The sequence below is a fragment of the Spodoptera frugiperda genome, chromosome 3 (assembly GCF_023101765.2).
Source record: "Spodoptera frugiperda isolate SF20-4 chromosome 3, AGI-APGP_CSIRO_Sfru_2.0, whole genome shotgun sequence".
NCBI classification, from domain to species: Eukaryota; Metazoa; Arthropoda; class Insecta; order Lepidoptera; family Noctuidae; genus Spodoptera; species Spodoptera frugiperda.
In genome coordinates, this window is record NC_064214.1 from 11,492,486 (window position 1) to 11,505,406 (window position 12,921).

Below are 12,921 nucleotides of genomic sequence, written 5' to 3' on the forward strand. Positions count from 1 at the left end.
TATTGTAGGGTTACATGACGTATAAATATAAGTTACTCTGTATTAAAATATTGGGTAGGTCTACTCTATATATGTAGATATTTAAGTACAGAGTAGGTTTTGTTCGTGAGAATAAAGTCGTTTTATTGTTGAAATTTGTTATAGAGTAAGAATAATAATAAGAACGTTTATACGTACGAAGTATGGTAGATAATAGAGTAGATGACTAATTTTTACTTTAAAACATTAGATACGTATTTTTTATTTTCTTATGGAAACCAATACTCTCGAAGATATATCGATTTGAAATATCGCGTGACGTCACTTGTAGGTACGTTTTATACGTACAAATAATAGGAACGGATAATAACATTATTTTTTCATAGAATTATACATCTTTCTCTTTTCGTTATGTCACTATCATTCTTTAAATTTTCACCCTGAACAATTTTTTCCCTAACACAAGATTTAAACCTCTCTTTTCTATGACAAACATATTTAATGACACCTGTCATACATTGTCACTGTAACTGACCTACATGCACCATCATTATTTAGGGCTACTCACAGATAACGTAGATAACACCCAACCTATCAGAAACTCGATAATTTCAGAGCTTTTAACACCCAACAGTTTAATCTCCCCTTCAGAGCTAATCGTCAGTCGACCCTCGTTTTATCATACAAGTATAGGAACTGCCTAATACGACCACAATCAATCAATTCTTAACAGGGACGGACTACAGTTTTATGGGGCCCTAAGCTAGCAACACAGGGGGCCCATGTGTTACGAGTATTGTGCAATTACATATGAATCAATTAGCCACTGGAAAGTAACCATTGTAAAATATGCATTTTCTACTAAGTTTGTTCTATTCAATAAAAAAAGGATGCTAAGTTAATCACTTCAAGAAAATCGATTATGAACCTAAAAGACCAAATGTATCTGAAATCTAGAAAGACGACGTTAAGGCAGATTTGAAGAAGTTTTTTTCTGGCGCGATGGCCAAAACCATGAAAATAAAGTTTTATTGAAGAACCCAATAAATAACCTGAACTTTCTCGGTCACTGAACTCATTGAACTAACGGACTAAGTAAGTATAAACTATTGAATGGGATTAGGGCCCATCACATCTTCGGGGCCCGCACCTACACAGATTCGCCCCTGGTTCTGACGTAAATATCCACCCTTTTGCCAATATATGAACTTTATGCAGCTCATGTTTTGTAATTACCTTTTATATAGGCCACGTTTATGATAAATGATAAGTAATGATAAGCTAAAGTAAAGATTGTATTGTAGGTATAGTGGAATAAATAGCATTGTGCAGTTCAACACGAGCGTGAATAAAATCATGAGCATTGTTACCTAAAATAGTCTAACTTTTGAAAAGTTATGCAACATAGAATATGTAAAATGTGTGAAAATTACACCATTTTGTGTGCTCAAAGATAAATAAAGTCGGTTTCGTACTTTAATAGACGTCTTGGAAATATTATGTGTGTGTAAAGTACTATATTTATATGTTTTTCCATTAATATTTCATGCTTTACGGTAATTACGGTATCCACATTCAAAGCAAAGCTAAAATATTATTTAAAAAGAATTAATCTGACATCTGGCATCTCTTTTTTGCCAACAATGTTCAAAAGAATTAAAAAACAAAAACTTTCAAAAATAGAACGCGTCGCATTTCGCGCCAAATCGTCTACAGCCAGCAAAGACGTAATAAGGCTGTCCATTCATTATCGGTCGGTCGGTCGGTCGGTCGTTCAGTTGGTCACGTGACGCGGCGTCGCGGCGACCTTGGCACCCGCGCTCCGAGCGATTCGCCCACGAGTCTCACAAGCCCGCCTAGACGGCGCCCGATGTTTGTTACATTGGACAAAAATAAAAAAAACAACAGTCTCGTCCTAGCGACGACGCGTCCTGGCTGAATGACTTTGTTTCCTATGCTTTGACGTTTTATTGTTTTGAACTAAAACAGTTTGTCTATTCAAATTATGGGTACTTGATTTACATGTTTTTTTTTATTTTTAGATCGGAAAATGGTTGCGTCCTAGCTTATTTCACTAACAACAATAACAAAAGATCAACAGCCTATTAAGTAGCTACTGACCAAAGGCCTCTTCTCGTACGAAAAAGGTTTGAGCATTAATCACCACGCTTGCTCAATACGGGTTGGCGATTTCAAACTAATAATTAGAAATTATAAGCCCAGGTTTCCTTACGACTTCTTTTTATATTCCACTCAACTTTGTTTAAAACTTGACAATATACGTAAAATTAATATTTCTTAATTATCACTACATCGTATTTTACAATTAAAGTGTTATTTTTTTTTAATTCAGCCCCTAAGAAAACTTCAACTAAGTCAGAAACTTTTTTCCAAGCCTCTGAATAAATGATAGGGTAGTAAATGACTTCTAAGTGGCCATTCAAGATCTGATCTCATCAGATAACGTAATGGAAAAACAAAGAAAATAGATCGCAAGGGTCTGGAAGTATCAAATAAATTGGATTACCTACAACGATTTAGTGTTAAACTGTATTTATTTAGAAAAACTCCAGAACCATGTAGATAGATAACAATAACGTTATTTTTTTTACTACACGAGTACAATACGCTATACACAAACGTCGTGCCTTTTAGTTCCCCAAAACGAGTAGAGAAAGGTGCAATATTCAATGCAACATCCATTTTTAACTAACTTCAAAAAACCACGTGAAACAACGCTTACTTTATCTTTTGTTGCGTGAATGAGGTTGCCGGAGGCCCAATTACCCCTTTCCCAATTTTCCCAATCCCCGATTCCCCAATAACCCTTAAATTCTTAACCCCCAAAAGGTTGGCAACGCACTTGTAACGCTTCTGGTGTTTTGGGTATCCATGGGTGGCGACGATTGCTTACCATCAGGTGATCCGTCCGCTCGTTTACCGGCTTATACCATAAAAAAAAGGTTATCATTCACCAGTTTTTATAAGTGTTTACGTGTCCCATATTACAGGGAGTTGGTCTATAATTACCATACACGCATCGTTATTCGAAACTCAGTGTTTTTACTGAAATAAAGCCTACTACTACTTTATCCAAGCGGGAATTAAACCCTAGCTCGCGCTTGTGGCTTTACCAATGACGCAATCAAAGTAGTTTTATTTTTTTACGTCAAGGGAACGTGGTTTAACTAGAGCGTGTCAAAGGCAATGCTAGGCTTGAGTTGGCTGATTGATTGACAATTTGAAAACACGTGGGTGGTTCTCTCACATCCATTATGCATGTTTTTTCTCAAGTGTTGAAGTAGGAACACGTTGACATTTACTGAAAATTCTTATACTTAAAAACCATGTTGATTGCACGGTTGACACGGTGGCTGAGCAACTGGCTGTCGTAGCGGGTTCGGTTACTGCACGAAGCAACTCTTTTGTTGACAAATTGTTGTTTCGGGCATGGGTGTCATGTGTAGTTGAACTTGTATGTTTGTAAACGCACCCACGACACAGGAGAAATTCCTAGTATGGGGCAATGCTTTTTTTAATTTATTTTTTGGGGTTTTTGTCCAACAAGGATATGTCAACCCCATCATACCTTATAACAATAATGGGGCAATGTTAAAAATACATAAATTGAGCATTTTAGAAAAACTGTTTATTATCCCGTGGAACTTTGCAAAACATGTAACTTTGATTAAGTTTTTAGAACACAAATAATAAAATAATTTACCATACATGATCTATCATAAAAAAACAAGCGAGATCCAAACACACGATGTTATTGTCCCCATAACATAAGTTACCATAATAAATGATCTGTAAACACGAAAGTGGAACACTTACTCTCAGTTTGACCTAACCATAGATTCACAGAAATCAGGACATAGACTACATAGAGTCCTCTTTGGCAAGGACCCTCAGCCGGTTCGGCGCCAATCTGACACAATTCACAATAGTGCCAACTTTACCATATATCTTTTATTTTATATCTTTTCCTTCTATCGATTACTAGAAGCTACGTATCTAGAAGAATTGTTACCCACAAACTAGTTTTGTTACCTCCTTGGACCCTCCATGCCAGTTTTGATGACAAGGGTCTTGGGTCACAAATGTTTTACCGTTGAAGTTTTACATTGTTTCTCTTTAGGTCTATTCATCTCTTTTCATCCTACTATGTTAAATAGAGACAAAAGATCGAGGGCGCGAAAATGTTTATGTACGCACGATATGCGTCTGAAGTAAAATTGCGAATGAAAATTTTAGCAATTTCTTATTGTCTGTTTCTTTTGAGATATAGTGTGTCTCTCGGGTGTTAAATAATGAAGCTTCAAATATTCTATGCATTATAAGTGCCTGTTCTTGGAATGTTATTACAAAGTATGACACCGAAAATAAGTACACGCGGATAAAATACTAATACGTAACCTAAAAAGTTCAAATATTATGACACACTTAACGTGAAGCTACTGTTGAAACACTTCCATAACAAAAACCAGTTATTTAAAATAATCTACGACATTATATTCCACTCTAACAAAAAATATCCCAATAAAACTTTAAAAGAATTTATTCTTATCTAATCGTGTTAAAAGAGGCGATAATTCGACATAAATTGGCCTTAATTATATCGTATTAAAGACTCGATTAAACGAATAATTATTATAATTTTCCTCGAAGTCAAACATTCGTTTGTAGACAATTTATGTTTTTGAAGAAATTTTGAAAATAGAACAATACAATATCAAGGAATTGAGTTTTTACTATATTCATGGTAAAAGTGCACACAATTTGAATTTAGAATAACGGTATTGTTCAATATTTTAGTTCTTTTCTTAAGTACGTTAAATGGTGTTCCAGTTTTAAAAAATTAGAACATTATTTTTCAAAAATCATTTTCCTTCGTAAAAGGAATACTAAATTAATTAGAATACAAAATGTCAAAGATAAAATAATGAGAATATTATAAATGTTTATTTATTTTAATTTACGATACGTTGCAAGCGTAGTAAAATATGTCTTTTAAGTAATTAATTTTACACCGACGTCCTTTGAATTCTTTTCATACGTTCTTAATTAGAAAAAATATGAGTAAAATCTTACTACGGCTACACAAACGGGACATAATTATTAAATGTAAAGCTTACTTTTCTCTATATACTATACATCGACACCAGCAATTTATACTACGCTAACTCGAAATTTGGAAAAAACTTTTTTTATGCCAAGTTGCTTAAAATGTGTGTTTACATACGCCATAAAAAAATTGAGAAGAAATATGCAAAAATAAGAAAGTTACAAATCTTATAAAACGCTAAGTAAAGGTACTTTTTGAAATCAGTCGATTTATATTACGCCAACTATTATTAGCGGAGTGTGCGCGAGGATCACTTTGGTCAAAGTCCGTGCAACACTGCACTAACTCATAGTTAGCGTAGTTTTGTGCGTTCGTGTGTATACTTGTTCGTTTGTAAAATGAACGACTTAGCGACTTTTACATAGTAAATACTTATGTGTGACTATTCTTTTTGTAAGTAAGTACATGTTCTTTATAAAATATTGAAATATGCATCAGATTATTGATCATGCACTACGACGTCCCGTACTACACTACGCTAACATAAGTTAGACGTGTATAAGATGTAACATTTTTTTGATGAATTACGTTTATATACGGCTAACTTGCGCTAAATCAAAAAATAGAAATAATTAAGGAAATATAAATATGAGATATTACAATGAATAAATTAAATATTAAGCATACCAAATTTCAAAAAAGTATCTTATTTAATGTAAAAGTTATCACGTTTTCCCTTTAAACGCCTCTACTGTAAAGTACGCTTTTTGAGTTAGCGTAGTATAAATTGCTGGTGTCGACATGTGTTATTAATTCCACGTATTAATTAGCTCTACAAGTCCCACGCTGTTACTAAGAATATAAGAAAATATCATTCTTTATTTCTGCATTGGAAAACCTATGGGAAATAGTTTCCGAGATACATATACGTAAAGAGAATCGACGACTCTGCATAAAACTAAGCAGCCAATATCCTGTTTTCAATTCTCGGTCTGTGAGGCATTTGCTTAATGCCAATGTAAGGGAAAATGTTGCAGATTGCAGCTGCTAAGATTTCTTATTAAGGATTTTATCAGGAATATAACCAGGAATCGAATACGGTACACGTTACATAGCCGTGCCCAGCTAACGCGCTAACCAAAATGATTTTCTTCAAACTAATTTTTCAGCTAAAGGAAAAATACGTAGAATGCAATAAATACTTTAGTCAATCATAGAATCAGTACCCGTGCCACTCATTTCAAATAGTTAGATCATAGTTAAAGTGGAAATGACAATCAAATGTTATCTAACATCTACCGTGCCCAATATTTTTGGCTGGCAATAACTGCATACACGGACGTCAACCTATACGTATTTTATAGTTGTAAAAACATACTAAACATTTAATTATAAACAGTACCCTTAGTACAAGTTTGTTTTACGTTTAATGAAATCGAAACGAGACCGCATTTGGCACTCCGATTGGTTGTTTCATTTGCACCGGCAAATCAGAGCGCCGAACTTGTAAAGCAAACTCGTATTAAGTAGGTACGGTACTGCATTACCTACAATCATCTATCTAATAATAAAAACAGCAAACAAAATCAATCACTCACCGAAAGGCGGCTCGAACCTGCAGTCCAACAGCAAGGCATTGCCAGTAGGGCCGGTGGTGCCGACGACAGCGCCACCTCGCATCATCACCTGCGCCTCAAGTTCCACCCACCGACCCCCACCGTCCGACTGAAACACCAATGGATACTTTACAATGCTGATCAATATGTCGCCATAGCGTTTCAATACTTTAGTAGTTCACTACCGTAATAGAATTGTAGATTGAAAATCGAAATTTGTTCGTGATAAGGCTTGCACATCATTGATTGAATTCTCTAGAGTATACAGACACACAAATAGTTATAATATGCTGATATACATTAAACTTTCTGTTAATGGTAATGATGATAAAGTTAATCCCTGCTAAAGCTTTTGTGCAATAACCAACAATTTTACAACCTTACAATAACCGTAACGTAATATTATTGTATGTCAATTAGATTGAAGCTACATTTTATTTAAATATAACACACACACATGATTTAATAAAACACAAGAATGTAGCTTAGAACTTGTAATACAATACTGCAATATAGCCTATCACTTTAACCCACAATGTCAAGTCGATATAATGACCAAACGACTCCATTAAACCTATTATTGCATATGCTATCATTTAAACTGACCGTATTCAAATATACTCCGCACAACGTTTTGGTAATCTTTTCCACTGCGTATCTCTATCACTTGAAACTAAAATGTATACCAACCAAAACACAGCTTAGCGTTGATCGAGCATTGCCATTTTGCCGAGAATCATCGAATTACCTACCAAACTACCTATATAATGTTGAACCGTTCGATCTCGTGCGACCGCGGTTGGCAAACCGCAGAGTTCCGGGGCTTAACGGCCTTAATTACTCTTCCCAAGTACTCTCCAATCGAAATATAGTAGCAACTACATAGTGCAACTTTATATGTCTATATATTTATTGTGAAAGCTTTAAATTATCACTAATAGGGATATAAAACATTCGTTGTAGTATTCTTTAAGGTTCATTTTCTTTTGGTGTAAACCCTATAAAATTCAGTCCTATGGCCTGAGTAACTACGGACTTTACAGATGGCTGTGAAAGGCAGGAGATTTTATATTCTATAATCATAATATTATAGAAGCTTAAATCCATTGAAGAAACTCTCATCAAGCATAATTTTATACAACTCTTTTGTGCATGTGAAAATGCAATGCTGCAATGTGACGATACATACGAGTTAACACTTTTAATTTACACTTAAATTATGCACTAACTTAACTAATTAATAGCGTAAAATATATTAAAATTAATCTATTCATTTTACAATCGCACTTCAATTTAAAACCAAGTTTAACACACATAATATAAAACATAATTAACAATTTCTATGTATCAAGAGAACACAAGATAACCTCTTTTCATTTTCCTTAACTTGTACCAATTATCTCCAAAGAGCAAATGTTGAAGGAAATGCAAAATACAAACGTCCCGGTGGCCTTAGCAAGAATATTTGCGCTTTTACTCTAGTCTCTAGGTAATTCTGAGAAACGCAGCAAATTTTGATACTCGTAGCAAGTTTCTGACAATGTATTTTATATTCTAGCTGTGAGGTAAAACGGTTCAGACTGTTTTGTCTCTTTCTAATTATAAATAACAAAAGACAATCGCGTTTTGTGTGTCGAATGAAGCATAGTATTTAATAAGCAACATATTCTCAGGAACAATATAAAATTGACACAAACTGAGAGAGTTAATTAAAATAAACTTCTATTTTCTATAAATAATAGTAAATAAAAAACACAAGCAATCTACGTCAAATGATAAAGAAATAAACATGTAAATTTTGAAAACCTCAACTATTACGAGTAAATTTGATCATAGAATTACTGTTTTGTATGCCTTTCGTCAGAACATAGGCTGGACCAACCACTATACTTATAAGATCATTGTACCCTGTGTTCACAATGAATGAAAATTAAGAAATTGAATTAAAACCTACACCTTATTAGGAAATTTTTAAGTGTGGGAGAGCCATGCTTCGGCACGAATGGGCCGGCTCGACCGGAGTGATACCACGGCCTCACAGAAAACCGACGTGAAACAACGCTTGCGTTGTGTTTCGTTGTGTGAGTGAGGTTACCGGAGGCCCAATTCCCCCCTTCCCAATCTTCCCCATCCCCGATTCCCGAACATAAATTCCTAACTCCCAAAAAGCCGGCAACGCACTTGTAACGCCTTTGGTGTTTCAAGTGTCCATGGGCGGCGGCGATTGCTTACCATCAGGTAATACGTCTGCTCGATTGCCGGCTTGTTCCATAAAAAAAAAAAAAAAAAAAAAAAAAAAAACACATCCCCGACACAATGACTTAATTTCGAAAGATATCGACAAAATATTTCAACACCGAAATCACAATACCCCAACTACTTAATCTCAATAAACAATAACGTTTTAAAACACAATACAAAACCCACCACGACTAGAAAACTCACAAACGAAGTAAATGAACTAGTAAACTACAGCAATCAATCAGTAGAAGCCTCATTATTGTGCATACTGTCTCTCATTAATATTTCAAAGGCAGACAATCAGATCAATTACCTACTTTTTCTTTTCTTTTCTACCGACGATTACGTATTGACGTATTCCGCTAATGTACCTATTAGATCGTGGCCTAATACAACTCGAATGTGCGATTGTCGCAAGTCTATGTAAACTTAGTTCGTAGGAATTCGCGAAACAGGTGTCCAAAGTGTCACAACTGATGTTCGCGCGATTAACATGTTTGCTAACAAAAGTTCGGGTGACGTGTCGTGGTATCGCGAAGGAAATGTTTGAAGTGAAAATTGGATGCAAAGGTTTTTTTATTTTTTTTTGTAATTATATACTAGATAAAGATCTATATAAAGTTGTTTACAACCACATAGTTCTCATGAAGATCGCATATACTTCATGTGATACTAGCTTTCATAAAATATTTCATCAAAATCGGTTTGACAATAAGGAACTTCCATACAAACTTTCATCCCCTATTTCAACCCCTTCTACCCTTTTTGAGATCAAAAGTATTCTGTGTCCTTTTCCAAGTTCAGTTTTATCTTCGTAACCAATTTCATAAAAATCGGTTCAGTGGTTTAGGCGTGATAGCGTAACAGACAAATAGACAGAATTACTTTCGCATGTGATTGCGCAAACTTGCAACCGTCGTATTGGTACGTCGGCGACGATCGTGCATTTGTGTTCTATTAGAACACAGGCTTAATAGAATTTCTTTTAAAGTAGTTAAAGTCGTTACTTATTAGTTGTAATCACTCTAATAGTGTTCGAAGAATCGTGTTTGTGAATTTTAAGGTATTCTGAAAACTATTACTTGATTGTAGCTTTGATTAAGTGGAAAAGTTAAACAGCTACACGTGGAGTTGACGTCTCAATAAAGATAGTGATTTTAGAAATATAGGGAAGAAATGACCCGATGATATGCTAGCGGATTACCGGGGCTCTGGCGTGAAAAGCAGGACTAGGAACGGGATGATATTTTTCTCAGTAAGAGTCTGACACTCCCACTCGCCTCCAAATCGGAAAAAGTTATGGGATGAATTTCCGCTCTTAAAAAAAAAATGGGGAAACATTTTTATTTATGGCCACTACATATTATGTTATAGAAGTTATTACGCAAACTCTGATGATAGCTAAAATCTACAATTTTCTTTCCACGTCAGTTACAATAATAAATACAACGTTGAATACATAAAAATATTAATAAAAACCACATAAATTAAACACTATCTAAGACTTGCATAAAATAAATGCGTTTCGCTATCTCGTTTACAAAATAATTATTTTAATTTATACAGCGAAACAGTAAGACCGCAGCTCTCAAAGTCAAACCCTTGAAGACATCCCTTAGAAGATAATTTACGACAAAATAGATAACTGGTATTATTATTAATGAGACACATTCATAATTAATAATCTTTTGCGTTATTAATCATCTGTTTAATGAAGGCTTCCTCCATCGTTTTGGATGTCTAAATAAATTAATTGGAGTAAGGATCCTTTCCTACAGAGATGTGCTATGTAGCTATGCTACGAAGACGTAATAGCTGTGAAACTATGTGACCGTTTCCACTGATACTAAGCTATGTAGCTGTGCGGGGAAGATGCGCAGCTCGAGTATGCGATGTATCTATAGTAGAGAAGCCATTCATAGCACACGTCCTTTTCATTTCCATAAAAAAATTCGGCTCTGGGTTAGCTGAGTCCGTTTCCACCAGTGCTAAGCTATGTGTACCAATGAATATGATTGGTGGAAGCCAAATGCCTCCACAGCAACGTAGCATAGCAGATCTCTGCTGGAAAAGCCTAAAGAGGCTGTTGATATATTGAGTGAAAGATCGGCCATCATTCAGAGATTGCATGAGAAAATAATTTTGGAACGTAATTAGACAATTTAATCATTTATCTACATATACACGTTTTCTGAACACTTATGAGTAGTAAATAACTAACGTTTTTAAACTTGTAGTAACTTCAAAGTAAAAATAAGTGATCAACCAGATTAATAAAAAATATTTTCCATTAAAAAAACTAAATATTAATTTCAGTCCAACATAGACTGAGCTATTTTAAGTTATAATTTTCTACAATTAAAAAACAAAGTTATATAAAGGTTTTTTAATCTGCTCCATTTCACAATATATTCTTCACGTTGATGAAAACATCGTGTCATGACACGAGGCGGTGTCCCCAAAAATGAAAATCTTAATGAATCTTCACGGATCATACAACATCAGACCTTTTAAAACCACCCTTTATGTAAAAACCGGTTTGAACTCGTTTTGTGACGTCATTTTCATTAAAAAATCGGTCCGTAAGCGGTTACCGTTTTAACAAAAGCGGTGCGGTGCCGACGTCGCAGAGAATAGCGTTTTACAACCTTTATGTATGCAAATTCCATACAATTTGCGTACCACATAGTAAGTAGTACGTTGAAAAACTTGGTTGCGATATATCGTGGTTTTGCAATGATTGCCATTAAAATTAACGCTCATTGTTCCGTAATAACTCTAGGGAATGAAAGGTTTTAGATTTTCGAATACTTTGCTTGTCGGATTCCGTTTTCAATTGTTTTCTTGTTGTACTAGTACGAATCGAACAATTCGTGTGGTTTTTTTCATTGCAACCAGAAACAATTGGGAATTTCAAATTTTTGAATGACCGTTTTTGTTTCTAAGAAAAATGTGAAAACAACACATACTTTTCGACAATAGAATTTGGTTCAAAGTTCTAAGAAGGAATAACCTACGAGTATTAGGTACATAACCAAAATTTTTCGATTTTACTATCAACAGAAAGCAGTACGGTAGTGATTGTCATCAGAATGACAATCACTTCACCTACAATACTAACCTTCAAAGAAAATTGCCACCAATCAAAATCAATGAAAAGGCCAAGTAAAGTACCCAGAAGATAATTTTACTCACCAACAATGAAGCAAGCAATTCTCATTTACAAAAACCTCATTACAAACAGCAGCTAGTCAGAATCAATACAACACAGTCCACAGAATTGGCTTTCTTAAGAATTCAAGACATTCAGCCAACATGGTCGTATTTGGGGCTAAAAATACTTATTGATTTCCTTTGTGTAAGGCACCAGGTTGCTTTAGTATGTTCATTATTTGAGCTGTATTTAATACACGAGGTTATTAAGTTAGTTATATCCAACTACTGTGATAAACATATTGACTTCTTGTCGAGTTGGCTTATAAGATAGATGTCTGAGCTGAAATTTTTTGTAGTCTGTATAGATCTTTTTAATAATTGCTAATCAAGTGGCAAGCGCCAGAAACAGTCCCAGTAAGTAGTATATATAAGTATATTGTAATGCTTTTTTTCAGGGGGAGAGGTGAAATAAATATTTACAAAACATCTCTCTATTTGACATTTAGCGGTATACTACAAAAACGTTGCCAATTGTCCACATTTTAATGTGCCATTTTCTGAGCTCTTATACGCACCTATAGCTTATCTACGCCTTTTTAATTATAATAATCATTTGGCAGGACCGATTTTTTGTGTCACTGTGCACTACTACTTTGTACACACTTGCTTGGTGGCCATAACTCTAAAAATTATAGTTATATGCAACCCCATAGGTAACATGTCAGCATAAACCCAACCCTTTAAAATACGACCCCGTTTTGTACCTATATGGAGGTATAATGCAATACGCAAGTATAAGGTTGTCGCAGATAGCGGAACGATACTAAGAAACACCATAAGCAATATGAAATGTTAGTTACA

General features: G+C 34.7%; 2 protein-coding genes across 2 annotated transcripts in view; one reads left to right on the forward strand and one right to left on the reverse strand.

Annotated features, from left to right (window-relative positions):
• Positions 1–12,921, reverse strand: part of LOC118273822 (protein unc-13 homolog B) — a 401,044-nt gene that overhangs the window by 300,473 nt on the left and 87,650 nt on the right. The window contains exon 5 of the mRNA XM_050707727.1: positions 6,646–6,772. Within this exon, the coding sequence (XP_050563684.1) occupies positions 6,646–6,772 (127 nt within the window). The remainder of the gene's footprint in view (positions 1–6,645; positions 6,773–12,921) is intronic.
• LOC118273823 (uncharacterized) overlaps positions 1–12,921 on the forward strand; it is a 103,046-nt gene that overhangs the window by 48,223 nt on the left and 41,902 nt on the right. The gene's annotated exons all lie outside the window — the stretch shown is intronic.